This window comes from Schistocerca gregaria, chromosome X (assembly GCF_023897955.1).
Source record: "Schistocerca gregaria isolate iqSchGreg1 chromosome X, iqSchGreg1.2, whole genome shotgun sequence".
In the NCBI taxonomy this organism is placed as follows: Eukaryota; Metazoa; Arthropoda; class Insecta; order Orthoptera; family Acrididae; genus Schistocerca; species Schistocerca gregaria.
The window spans coordinates 503,622,028-503,636,477 of NC_064931.1; the positions used below are offsets into that span (position 1 = coordinate 503,622,028).

Sequence of the window (14,450 nt, forward strand, 5' to 3'; positions counted from 1 at the left end):
CAGTGCCCTCCAAGCTTCTTTCATGCACATTTTCTGTATGACTATCGCTCTTGGAGACAGGGCTCACCTTTTCCCTGAAATGGCCATTATGGCCTGTAGTGTTCATGTCTGAGTTTCTGGTGAGATGGAGGTCAGAGGCATTCTGGAGCCAATGGACTGCCTAGCTACACTGATGCTCATTCCGAGACACAGTTTCAGGCCCATAGGCTACTACTGAAGGCTTGTGATTTGTAAACAAGTGATACTATACACTGTAAAGAAAAATGTGAAACTTCTTCATAGTACATATGTAATTGACAGTGCCTCTGGGTCTATTTGGTAGGAGGTAGTTGGAGCCTACTTGAGTGTTTTTACTGCATACATGAACAATCATTAACTACTTCCAAGTTTCTTATGCACCAGAATGACACTTGTTCCACATTGGGATGCATCTACTGTAAAAATCATTAGTTTTGCATGGTATAAATATTAGTAGACATGGACCAGACTGGAGCTTACTCTTAGACATAAAGTGTGTTTTGTTGCAGTCCTTAGACTGTACAGTACACCTCAAAGGTAATTGAGTGGGCAAATGATTTCAGCCATTTTCAGAATGAACTTCTTCATAGTAGTTAATTTTTCCTAGGAGCTCTTGTAAATCTGTGGTACTCTCTTGGTTCTGGTAATATGTCTACAGCTTCTAAATAGAACAGTATGAGTGATATGCTCATTGAATTAAGAATATGACGTAGATGATCTAGTTGTTCTTTAAAGAATGTACATTTTCGGCCTGCCTCATGCAGCTTGGAGAAGCTGATTTGAAAATTATTCAAGTGATCATGCTGGTCCTTGCCCATAATAATAATGTTAGGAAGTTAGTTTGCACACTCCAGTTTTTTTACTCCAAAAATCTTTGAAAATGGTGGCTGCAGTTTCTATTCTGAAATACAGTATTTTATATCTATATAGGCCAAAGTATGTATTAATAACTGTGAGGTCACAAGAAAGCATCAGGCTAAGAGAAATGTAAATTTTGATTTTTAAAAATATCCACCACTTGCTAACTCGCAGAGCAGATTGTACAGAAATGTAATGGGGTATGAATCTACCACTGATGGTGCATTAAGGGGGCAGATACAGCTTAAGATCTTCAAAAACTCAATTTTTCAAAAGTATTATTTTTTATTATGCTCTGCATTAATACAGTGACTTCATATTATGAGACTGCAATCAGAGAAAATTCTGATACTAACATGAGAACAGCTATATTGGCTATATGGTGTCATGAATTCTCTTCTGATTCTGACTCAGTGCATCATTTTTGTCCCAAGGGAAATGATAATGACGTCAATATCATGTGCAATGTTGATAGCTATGGGCTGTTGCAGTTGCAGTGCTGGGATCTATCAAGCTTTTGCTTAAAAATTTAGTGGCCACAGAGCTCTTAAAGATGGTTTGGAGCTAATACACAAAATGTGAATGAGTCACTGAACAACAAAATTTGGAAAGTATGTCCCAAGTTTGTTTAATGAACAAAGTAAGAGCATATGGACTATCAGACCAATTGTGTGATTGGATTGAAGAGTTCCTAGATAACAGAACGCAGCATGTCATTCTCAATGGAGAGAAGTCTTCTGAAGTAAAAGTGATTTCAGTTGTGCCACAGGGGAGTGCTGTAGGACCGTCTGCTGTGAGAGAGAAAATTCTGATTTGTTTTATTTTGTCTTAGAATCCACTTTAATTCTTACCTTTGTTTATTTCAAATGACTGTGTATTTCCAACAAACAGGGCAATAAAAGTTATGATGTGATAGATAAAACATGCATATTCATGAAAGCAGAATCAATCAGTAAATATTATTGTGAGAAAAATCTTTTGATCTTTTCCTAGAAGTATGTGAATGCTATTATTACTGTTCATATGGTCAAGTGACCAGCAGACTGCAGCAGTTAAATATAGAGACTACATTTCCCAAAGTATGGCAGGCATAATATTTTTGGCAGATATACATTTCTCTCTGGAGCCACTCCCTGAAGAAATGATGTTACATCAATAAGTGACTTGGAAATTTACAGTTTCTTTGAAGGATTAAATTTACTCTGAGATTTGTTTAAACATCTGTTTTGTGTGTGATTTTAAAATTTAAGGTCTTACAGCAGTTATCGTTGTCTAAAACTGATCTTTCTTTTTCATATTTAGATGACTTCGTTCCATTTGTTTGCCAGCGAGATATGTGTCCCAGTGCGGGGAACGCTGAAGCAGCGAAAGTTTGTTTTGATCATTGCATTTCAATCACATTTGCCAGTGATAGTCCTCCACCTTTGTATCTTTGCATAGAATGTGCAAATGAAATACACAGGGAACATCCAAATCAAATGTTCTTTGACATATTACATCCAATGCAACAAGTATCAATGACTTGTGAAAACAAGGTAATTTCTGCAAGTGATCTTAACAACTCTGTACTGTTTTGAAACTCTTTATTCTAGTGCATTAATCAAGCTCTGTATTTTAGAATTGCAGGGGTACTGACAAGTATGCTATCTCAATTTGCTTTTCAACTGAATGTGCAAGCTACAATGGAAACCACCCTATAAGATATTGTCAACAGTGCCACAGCATCAGACATAATAATCGCCGAGGAATGGATCATATTGTGCATAAGAGTTTGCCATACATTTGGGATATGGATACCAAAATGAAATCCTATTTGGTGGAAGCAATAGTCAGGTTAGTAACATTATTTTAGTCCTCCCAGAAATTCATTTTAAAACATAAACAATATTTGTGCCATATATTTGTTTACATCTAGTTTGGTTTAGTTGTTTGTATGTTCCGTGGATCATACATAATTTTGAGCTTTGCTAAGATGAGGAATGAGTCAGTTTTATAATAATAGTACACTTTTCCAATGAAAAATAAATATGACAGCATTCTGACCATTTACAAAAGTGTCTGAAACTACCTTTTTTTAATTTTTTTTTATGAAGTGAGTGATTTATACATAACTGTGTTCAATCTCTCTCTCTCTCTCTCTCTCTCTCTCTCTCTCTCTCTCACACACACACACACACACACACACACACACACACACACACACACAGTATTGTTGATTGCATAAGCATAATGGTTTCAGGGCCCTTTTTTTTCACTGAAAACAACAGATCCTCTGTCATAGTATGAATAATTCTCAGTAGACCCTTTAGATATAGTTGACATGCTTGCACTTCTGATTGAAAATTTGACCCTGTGTTGCACTATGAAATTTACAACTTAATTACTTGGTCAATATTGAGTAACTTCATCAACTGAACTGAATTAGGGACTTATCAAATATACTGAAAGATGTTGCTCAAGGAAACATAGAGTTTCACACTGAAATGTGAGAAGACCTGGACGTACATACCTACAAAATGTTGTTCCCCAAGAACTAAGTGAGAATGGAAAACACACAGGCCTTTGGTAAGAAATCCAACTTCATGTCTCTCATTTAACTGTATCATTTATCAAGCATGAATTTCTTTCTATATGTAAGACATCATACAGAAACCAATCTTTTGGTACTGGCCAGTAGACAACTCTACTAAACTTTATGAACATTTGTTGCATAGGCTCATGTAACGTTCTAGTAGATTATATTTGAAATTGATATGCAAGATTTTGTTCCATTAAGAGTGAGGTGTTGTGACTTCCTTGCGGACAGAACTCAAAATATTGCTATTAATGGAACAAAATCAACAGATGGAAAGGTAATTTGTGGAGTGTCCAAAGGAAGTGTGATAGGTCTGTTGTTATTGTGGTCTTCATTCCATAGACTGGTTTGATGCAGCTCTCCATGCTACTCTATCATGTGCAAGTCTGTTCATCTCTGAGTGACTACTACAACCTACATCCCTCTGAATCTGCATACTTTATTTATCTCTTGGTATCCCTCTATGATTTTTTGCCTCTCCACACTACCATCCAATACCAAACTGGTGATCCCTTGATGTCTCAGGATGTGTCCTATCAACCGATCCCTTCTTCTAGTCAGGTTATGCCACAAATTTCTTTTCTCCCAATTCAATTCAGTGCCTCCTCATTAGTTTCGAGGTCTACCCATCTTGACAGTTACTGTCTACAGCGTATGTAAATGATCTAGTAGAAAGTGTTGGATGCTATTTAAGACTGTTCACAAATGATACAGTTGTCTGTAACAAAGTAGCAATATCAGAAGACAGTATTCATTTGCAGAATGGCCTGCATACAATTGATGAATGCTGCTGTCTCTGGCTATTGACCCTGAACATAAATAAATGTAACATACTGCACATAAATAAGAAAAAAGCCATTCCTGTAGAACTACATTATTGATGAGAAACTGCGGGAAACAGTATCTACCGCAAAATATCTAGGAGTAACTGTACAGAGCAACCTTAAGTAAAATGCCCCCAGGGGCTCAGCATTCATTTGCTGTGTACGGGCTTGGCGACCCCGGGGTTCCTGAGCTGGGGACTGGTAAGCGTCGCCAGTCCCCTGTCACCGTAAGCTCTGGGCATGCTTCAATGACCACAGTGCAGCGCGGCGGTGGAATGTTGTGTGTCTCAGGGAGTGGGGATCTTGGCTTGGCCGCCCGGATCGCGAGGATGGAATAAACCTTTATGAACAACCCCTCAATCTCAAGGTGTGCTGCGCGCCGATGAGATGCATGGCTGTTGAGGTGGAACAGTCATTAGCGGGCAACCTCTGGGGAACCTGCCGCACCTCAGTTGTATAAGGCTTACCTAGGCACGCGGGGCTCTGTCTAGGTGGACTTCTAGTTCCGTACCTGCTCATGGGACTGAGATGGATCCTTCGAAATCCTCTTTTCCTCCTCCCAGCGGAAAGGGTGGGCTGCTGGAGGGTCCTAACACCCAGTCTCTGAAGAGGGCTCGTGCAGTCAGTCCCCCTGACTGCAGCACATCTTTGACAAGTGAAGTCTTTAGTAACAGGTTGCATTCTGGTGCTCAGAATGTGTTTCTCGTTGTGAAATGGAAGGATGGTAGTTTCGAGAAGGTTTCGCCCTTCTATATACAAAAGGGATTGGAGGGCATCTGTGGCTCCTTGAAATCGGTGAAGCGCTTACGTAATGGGACCTTGCTAGTGGAAACTTCCACTTCCCAGCAAGCAACTAACCTCCAATCTGCTAAATGTCTTGGAGAGTATGCCATAGACACTGAATTGCACAGCACCTTGAACTACAGCAAAGGTGACATTCCCAAGGATGAACTGCAATGTGAGTGGGCTCCGGAAGGTATCGTTGATGTCCAACACATCATGAAGAGGGTTGATGGCAATCTTGTCAAATCCGACTCCTTTATTCTGACCTTCAGTAGCACAAAACTTCCTAAACATGTTAAAGCTGGCTTCCTTTGCCTTAGTGTGAGGCCTTATTTCCTGACCCCAATGCGCTGTTTTAAATGCCAGCATTTTGGGCATACCACCTTAGGATGTAAAGGCGAAGCGACTTGTGGCAACTGTGGTAAGGCTGTTCATGAAGGAGTTGGTTGCTCGTCTCCAGCTAAATGTATTAATTGCTCTGGGAACCACCCTGTTTGGAGTAGGGACTGCCGAATATTTTTAGAGGAATGCAAAGTCCAGGAAATCAAAACAACCAAGCGAATCCCCTATGGTGAGGCCAAGAAGATCTATAAGTCGATGCAACCTCCCACATTTGCTACATCTTTCGCATCCCTGGTTCAGAAGCCTACTCCAAAAGTTGGTGCCTCAACACAGACCGAGGTGGTGAGTGTTGGCACTAACACCTGCAGCTGTCAGTGCACTTGCAACACAGCCAGTATTTCAGAGCCGGTAGCCCCTACTCGAACGGCAGACAAGGGTATAGTGGCGACCTTGGGCCAGCCCCTGTCGCCTCCAACAGCTGAGGCTGTTCCCAAGCCCAGTGCGCCAATTACCACTCCCACATCAGCTCCCACAAAGCCCACCAAACCACAGAAAGCTCCTGAACCGCAGCAAGACCGGTTCAAATCCTGTGGTAAACCGTCTGACCATGCGGCTGTTGTTTTACGTGAGGCTTCATCTGACTCTTCACCAGAGTTTATGGAATATGACGTGTGTGTGGGGCAATCAGCTCACCCCACACCTGCCCCTCCACCTGCTGCGGTCTCCCCGCCCCGTCGGAGAGACAGGATGAAGGTGCTACCTCCAACATAGATGGCTCTCATACTTCAGTGGAACTTGCAAGGGTTCAGGACGCATGTGGAGGAACTTCGTCTACTCTCTCAGGGTAGACCACTGTGTCTCTGTCTCCAGGAGACTTACTTCCATCCCTCATACTCCCCTGAGCTGTGAGGCTATACACTCCACAAAAAGGACGACCTGCGTGGAGAGAGAGCTAGAGGAGGTATAGGTATTTTCGTCAGGACGGACTACCACTCCTCGCCTCTCTCGCTTATGACGACTTTACAGGCTGTCGCTATGTCTGTGCAAATACGTCATCCATTGACTGTCTGTTCACTTTACTTGCCCCCACATGAGGCACTTGATGAAGTGGCCCTCACCGACCTTCTTACACAGCTCCCCCAACCATTCATTATTTGTGGTGATTTTAATGCCCACAATGTGCTTTGGGGCTCTGCAATTACCTGCCCCAGGGGTAGAGCAATTGAGAGGCTTCTCCTGTCATCCTGTGCCTACTTGCTCAATGGTGGACAGAGTACTCATTTCTGCACAGCGACTGGGTCGTTCTCTGCCATTGATCTCTCGCTTTGCTCTCCAGCTCTTGCCGCCAGTGCTCACTGGGAAGTGGTCGCTGACTTGCATGGCAGTGATCATTTCCCCATCTGGATTCACCTGCCAGATGGCGTGGGCCCCGAAAGGAGACCACCACGATGGGTGCTCAGTGGAGCTGACTGGACACTTTATAGCCAGTTGGCCCAATTCGAACACTGTGCGACTGTTGAGGTGTGGGTGGATCATATTACCGAAACGGTCCACCACGCCGCTGCAGCATCCATTCCACAGTCCATGGGCCCCCGGAAGAGGCCACCTGTGCCTTGGTGGAGTGCCAATTGCCGCTCTGCCATCAGGACCAGGCATGCGGCTCTGCGTCGGTTCAAGTCTCGGCCGACTGCTGAGAATCTTGCAGTATTTCGGGTGGCGAGGGCAAGGTGTCGCCGCATTATTCGTGAGAGCAAGAAGAGGTCATGGCAACAGTTCCTGAAAACCATTAATCGTTCCACCAAAAGTTCCATTGTGTGGGAGACCATCAGGAGAATTTCTGGCAGAGAAGGGAGGTGTCCAATAGCTGCTGTAATGAATAACGGCACTCTCCACACGGATCCGCGAAACATTGCCCAGACTATGGCAGCGTATTTTGCCACAGTTACTGCAACAACCAGTCAGGATCCAGATTTCCAGTGCCATAGGGCCGTTGCTGAGAGATGTAGTCTGAACTTCCAGTCCACATCTCATGAAGTTTACAACTGCCCATTTTCTATATGGGAGCTGGATTCTCCATTGTCTGGAGCTTGTGACACCTCCCCTGGTCACGACAGGGTCCATTACAGTATGCTATGGCACCTCACAATCCGCAACAAAGAAATCCTCCTCGCACTTTTTGATGGAATTTGGGTGTCGGGTCACTTTCCTGACGCGTGGCATGAGGTAGTTTTAATCCCTTTTTTAAAACCTGGGAAAGACCGCACGAGCCCGAGTAGCTACCGTAGTGTTGCCCTCACTAGTTGCATAGGGAAGACCTTGGAGCGGATGGTCAACCGCCGCCTTGTCTGGATGTTAGAATCCCGTCAACTCCTTAGTCGCTTTCAGTGTGGGTTCAGGAAGTTTCGTTCCACCTTCGATAACCTGGCTCTACTGGAGGCGGCTATACAACAAGCTTTCCTACGCCGTCATACCTTCTAGGTGTATTTTTGACATTGAGAAGCCCTACGACACCACTTGGAGGCATCTCATCCTGGAGCAACTTCACGAATGGGGTTTTTGGGGTTGTCTTCCTCTTTTTATTCAGTCTTTCCTCTCGTCACGATATTTTAGATACCGAATTGGTGACGTGCTGTCTGATCGCTTTGAGCAGGAGAACGGTGTCCCTCAGGGTAGCGTTTTAAGTGTGACTCTCTTTGCCATCGCTATTAATAGCATTACGTCCATAGTGAAAAGTCCTGTCCAGTGTTCTTTGTTTGTGGATGATTTCTCTTTGTTTTGCTCTTCTTCAAGCCTTGCAACGACAACTTGTCAGTTGCAACTTACGATTAGACGTTTGGCTGACTGGGTGCGGAAGAGTGGTTTTAAGTTTTCCACCGAGAAGTCTGTATGCGTTCTTTTTAACCGTTCTCATTCGATTTTAACCTTTCCTGAGTTGCGGATGAGGTGAGGTTTCTGGGGCTCATTTTTACTCGAAGCTCACGTGGTTACCTCATCTTAAAGACCTGAAACGGCGGTCGCTTAAGGCTTTAAATATTTTAAAATGTCTTAGCCACAGTACATGGGGAGCTGACAGGACTTGTCTGCTCCAGTTTTACAGGGCGTTTGTGCGATCTCGGCTCGATTATGGGTGCACGGTGTATGGGTCTGCGAGACCTTCTTACTTGAAGATGTTGGACGTTGTGCACCATGAAGGGCTTCGGTTGGCCACTGGGGCATTCCGAACTAGCCCCATACCAAGCCTCTGTGCAGAGGCTGGTGAACCGCCACTTCCTATGCGGCGACGGCTACTTACAGTGCGCCAGGCATATAAAACTTTGTCCATACCATACACCCCTGCATACCCTGCCATTGCTCAGCCTCCTCTGGCACAGTTATTTCATAACCGGCAACGTGCGACGCAGCCCTATGGGATTCACGCACAGGATTGCCTCGCTGCAATGTCTATGGCTGGTCTTCGTGTTTTGCGTCGCGGTTGGAGCAGATCCCCCCCTTGGCTCCTCCGGAGACCCAAACTTATTTTAGATTTGACTAATTTTAAGAAAGATCGCACACCAGATTTTACATTCCAATGTCTGTTTTTTAACATTTTAGATGTGCATCACGGTTTCACTGTTGTGTACACTGATGGCTCCAAACAGGAGAATTTCCTTGGCTGTTCTGTAGTGTTCCCTGATCAAGTTACCTGGATTCGCCTCCCTGCTGAATATACCGTTTTCGCAGCGGAGCTCCACGCGATCCTGGGGCAGATGAATCGTGTTCAGGGCGATCGATTTCTTCTCTGCTCCGATTCTCTTAGTGCCTTACAATCACTGCAGAACCTGTATCCGACTGAGGCAATGGTCCAGCTGATACATGACCAACTGTACTTGCTCCAACGGCGGGGTACAGAAGTATCCCTCTGCTGGGTGCCTGGTCATGTTGGCATCTGGGGCAATGAACAGGCCGATCGGGCTGCCAAGGAGGCCTGCAGAGAGCAGGATGTGGTCCAGTGTCCTATTCCCTTGCAGTCAGTCATCGCTGCACTCCACAGGAAGTGCATGGAGTTGTGGGAGGACGAATGGCTGGCGGTGACGGACAATAAACTGCGGTTGATAAAGTCAACCACTCGGCCGTGGCGTTCCTCCTGCCGGTTGCTCAGGTGGGAGGAGGTGGCCCTCACCGGATCGGGCACTGTCCTCTCACACATAGCTTTTTATTACGACGGGAGGATCCACTGTTTTGTGATGCTTCTGGTGTGCACATCTCTGTCCAGCACATTTTAACAGACTGCATTTTATACCGTGATGCACGGGCAGAAGCACAAGTTGCTGGGGATCTGCCTTCTGTTTTAGCTAATGATGAGACGTGTGTGTCTAGGGTTTTTAAGTTTTGTGATGTGTCTGGACTCTGGCCAAAAATTTTAGGCTGGAGGTTTTAGTGTATTGCAGAGTGGCTGACTCCTCCCCTTTTTTCCTTGCGGTCAGCCAGCCACTTCCATCTGCTACATTGTTTTAGCTTCTTCTATCATTTGCTTCCTGTGTTTCCATGTTTTACTGCTGACGCTCTGCTTCATCCCACACTTTGGTGTGGGTGAGCACATGTTTTTCGACGATTATTACCCATGTTTTCTGTTCCGGTTTATATTCCTGTTCTGGGATTTTTCTTGACACCCGTCTCACTAAGTTACTGAACGGGCTCTGAAGACCTTGCTGTCGTGCGCCCAAAACCCCTCTACTACTACTACTACTACTACTACTACTTAAGTAAAATGACCACATAAAAGAAATACTAGGAAAAGTAGAGGCTGGAAAAGATTCATAGGAAGAACGTAAGGAAGCGTAACTCATCCACTAAGGAAATGGCATATAAGGCTTATTCAACAAATTCTTGAGTACTGTCGATCAGTGTGATCCTTACCAGGTAGGACTGATAGAAGAGAGAGACAAGATCCAATGAAGAGCAACACATTTCATCATGGGGTCATTTAGTCAGTGTAAGAGCACTACCAAGATGCTCAACAAACTCCATTGGCAGACATTACATCTACATCTACATCCATACTCCGCAAGCCACCTGACGGTGTGTGGCGGAGGGTACTTTGAGTACCTCTATTGGTTCTCCCTTCTATTCCAGTCTCGCATTGTTTGTGGAAAGAAAGATTGTCGGCATGCCTCTGTGTGGGCTCTAATCTCTCTGATTTTTGTCCTCATGGTCTCTTTGCAAGATATACATAGGAGGGAGCAATATACTGCTTCATTCCTCAGTGAAGGTATGTTCTTGAAACTTCAACAAAAGCCCGTACCGAGCTACTGAGTGTCTCTCCTGAAGAGTCTTCCACTGGAGTTCATCTATCATCTCCATAATGCTTTCGAGATTACCAAATGATCCTGTAACGAAGCGTGCTGCTCTCTGTTGGATCTTCTCTATCTCTTGTATCAACTCTATCTGGTATGGATCCCACACTGGTGAACAATATTCAAGCAGTGGGCAAACAAGTGTACTGTAACCTACTTCCTTTGTTTTCGGATTGTATTTTCTTAGGATTCTTCCAGTGAATCTCAGTCTGGCATCTGCTTTACCGACGATCAACTTTATATGATAATTCCATTTTAAATCACACCTAATGCGTACTCCCAGTTAATTTATGGAATTAACAGCTTCCAGTTGCTGACCTGCTATTCTGTAGCTAAATGATAAGGAATCTTCCTTTCTATGTATTCGCAGCACATTACACTTGTCTACATTGAGATTCAGTTGCCATTCCCTGCACCATGCGGCAATTCGTTGCAGATCCTCCTGCATTTCAGTACAATTTTCAATTGTTACAGCCTCTCGATATACCACAGCATCATCCACAAAAAGCCTCATTGAACTTCCGATGTTATCCACAAGGTCATTTATGTATATAGTGAATAGCAACAGTCCTACGACACTCCCCTGCAGCACACCTGAAATCACTTTTATTTTGGAAGACTTCTCTCCATTGAGAATGACATGCTGTGTTCTGTTATCTATGAACTCTTCAATCCAATCACACAATTGGTCTGATAGTCCATATGCTCTAACTTTGTTCATTAAACGACTGTGGGGAACTGTATCGAACAGCTTGCGGAAGTCAAGAAACACGGCATCTACCTGGGAACCCACGTCTGTGGCCCTCTGAGTCTCGTGGACGAACACCGTGAACTGAGTTTCATACAATTGTCTTTTTTGAAACCCATGCTGATTCCTACACAGTAGATTTCTAGTCTCCAGAAAAGTCATTATACTCGAATGTAATACGTGTTCCAAAATTCTACAACTGATCGACATTAGAGATATAGATCTAAAGTTCTGCACATCTGTCTGACTTTCGTTCTTGAAAACAGGGGTGGCCTGTGCCCTTTTCCAATCCTTTGGAACGCTGTGCTCTTCTAGAGACCTATGGTACACCGCTGTAAGAAGGGGGGCAAGTTCCTTCGCGTACTCTGTGTAAAATCGAACTGGTATCCCCTCAGCTCCAATGGCCTTTCCTCTTTTGAGCGATTTTAATTGTTTTTCTATTCCTCTGTCATCTATTTCGATATCTACCATTTTGTCATCTGTGCGACAATCTAGAGAAGGAACTACAGTGTAGTCTTCCTCTGTGAAACGGCTTTGGAAAAAAGACATTTAGTATCTCGGCCTTTAGTCTGTCATCCTCTGTTTCAGTACCATTTTGGTCACAGAGTGTCTGGACAATTTGTTTTGATCTACCTACCACTTTGACATAAGACCAAAATTTATTAGGATTTTCTGCCAAGTCAGTACATAGAACTTTACTTTCGAATTCATTGAACGCCTCTTGCATAGCCCTCCTCACACTACATTTCACTTTGTGTAATTTTTGTTTGTCTGCAAGGCTTTGGCTATGTTTATGTTTGCTGTGAAGTTCCCTTTGCTTCCACAGCAGTTTTCTAACTCTTTTTTTGTACCATGGTGGCTCTTTTCCATCTCTTACGATCTTGCTTGGCACATACTCATCTAATGCATATTGTATGATGGTTTTGAACTTTGTCCACTGATCCTCAACACTATCTGTACTTGAGACAAAACTTCTGTGTTTAGCCATGAAGTACTCTGAAATCTACTTTTTATCACTTTTGCTAAACAGAAAAATCTTCCTGCCTTTTTTTTAATATTTCTATTTACGGCTGAAATCATTGATGCAGTAACCGCTTTATGATTGCTGATTCCAATAGTTCGGTTATGTTTGTCACCAGAAGGTCTAATATGTTATCGCCACAAGTCGGTTCTCTGTTTAACTGCTCAAGGTAGTTTTCAGATAATGCACTTAAAAAAAAAATTCACTGGATTCTTTGGCCCTGCCAGCCATTATTAACGTTTGAGTCTCCCAGTCTATATCCAGTAAATTAAAATCTCCACCCAGAACTATAACTATTACTATGTGGGCATTGTGTCTGTTTATTAATGAGAGCAGTTCTGGGATCTTTCTATAGATTCTCCTGCAGTTTACTATTACCACATTAATATTGTTATTCCCTGTTGCGTTTTGCCTACTACTACCTTGTCACGTGTCAGGAGGCATCTTGTCGGGCCTAGGGAGGGAATTCTCTATCCTAAAAAACCCACATGGGCACTCCGCACATACTCTGCTACCCTTGTAGCCACTTCCTGCGTGTAGTGCACTGCTGACCTATTCAGGGGGACCCTACATTTCTCCACCCGATAGCGAAGGTTGAGAAATTTGCACCCCAGATCTCCGCAGAATCATCCAAGCCTCTGGTTTAAGCCTTCCACTGAGCTCCAAACCAGAGGACCGCGATTGGTTCTGGAAACGATGCTACAAATAGTTAGCTCAGATTCCATCCTGCGAGCGAGGCTATCCGCCTTCACCAACTCCGCCAACTGCCTGTATGAACTGAGGGTGACCTCTGAACCCAGACGGCAGGAGTCATTAGTGCCAACATGAGCAACAATTTGCAGTCAGGTGCACCCAGTGCTCTCTATCGCCGCCGGCAGGGCCTCCTCCACATCTCAGATGTGGCAGCCAGAGTGAACACTGGCCTTCTTCCCCGACCTTTCCTCTATTTTCCGCTCCATCACCCACCTAATGTTAGAGCTCCCAATCACTAATAACCCCCCGTGTGCCTGCTCAGACCTTGCTGAAGGAGCGGCCACATGTCCACTCACAGGCACAGTGGGCGATGCCACACGGCCGACCCTCCCCCTTGTGCGCCGCTGAACGCTCCACTTCCCTTGGGGAGAGGGTGGCCCAACCGCGGCCGGTACCCACGAAGATGTCTCGACAGCAGGGACCGTGGGTGACGCTTGCAACACCTGGGGTGTACTATGCGACGCACCAGACTCCGCACTGCCGCGACACTCCGAGGCAGCAGCCTGAAGACGGCTGACCGCGGCTGTCTACATATTCAGCTGTTAGCAAACAGTGGCCAGCTCCATCCTAAGAAATCATTTTACTGTAGAGAGTTAATCAACATTTAACTAGACTGCTAATTCACTAAAGGCAGCTAATAGCTGACTAAACTGTGATTACTAGACACTTCTTGTTGGGAATAATGAAAATAAGCACTAACTGTCTCTGGACTGTATTCAAAACAAATGCTAGCTTTACTGGCACTACAGCTGACTAAAGGGACTCTCTCTGACTGTATTCAAAAACAAACACGAAATCTATGGAACACTATTACTAGTACTCGAAAATTAAAGCTTCCTAAAAGCAAAATCACATGGAAGAAGAAGTGACAGGTTAGAAAAATACAGTTAATACTTAAATTAATGTAGCTTGCTGCACAGGAGATGTGAAGCAGATGGCAGTTAACGGCGACACTGACGACAAAAGAGAGACATTGTGCTTCACAGAGAAGTTTACTACTGAAACTTCGAGAGAGCAGTTTCTTAGAAGAGTTGGACAACATATTACTTCCTTTCAAATACATCTTGCATAATGATCACACCAAGAAAATTCAAGAAACTGTAGCCAATACAGGGGCTTACCAACAATCATTCTTCCCAAGCACCATTCACGAGTGGAACAGTGTTGGGGTAGATCAGTTAGTAGTACTAGAAGT

The 14,450-nt window shown here is 44.2% G+C and overlaps 1 protein-coding gene across 4 annotated transcripts in view; it reads left to right on the forward strand.

Annotated features, from left to right (window-relative positions):
• Nucleotides 1-14,450, forward strand: part of LOC126297705 (protein unc-79 homolog) — an 810,295-nt gene that overhangs the window by 47,708 nt on the left and 748,137 nt on the right. For all 4 annotated transcript variants that reach the window (XM_049988834.1, XM_049988837.1, XM_049988836.1 and 1 more), the window contains exons 7-8: nt 2,179-2,411; nt 2,495-2,709. In XM_049988834.1, the coding sequence (XP_049844791.1) occupies nt 2,179-2,411; nt 2,495-2,709 (448 nt within the window). The remainder of the gene's footprint in view (nt 1-2,178; nt 2,412-2,494; nt 2,710-14,450) is intronic.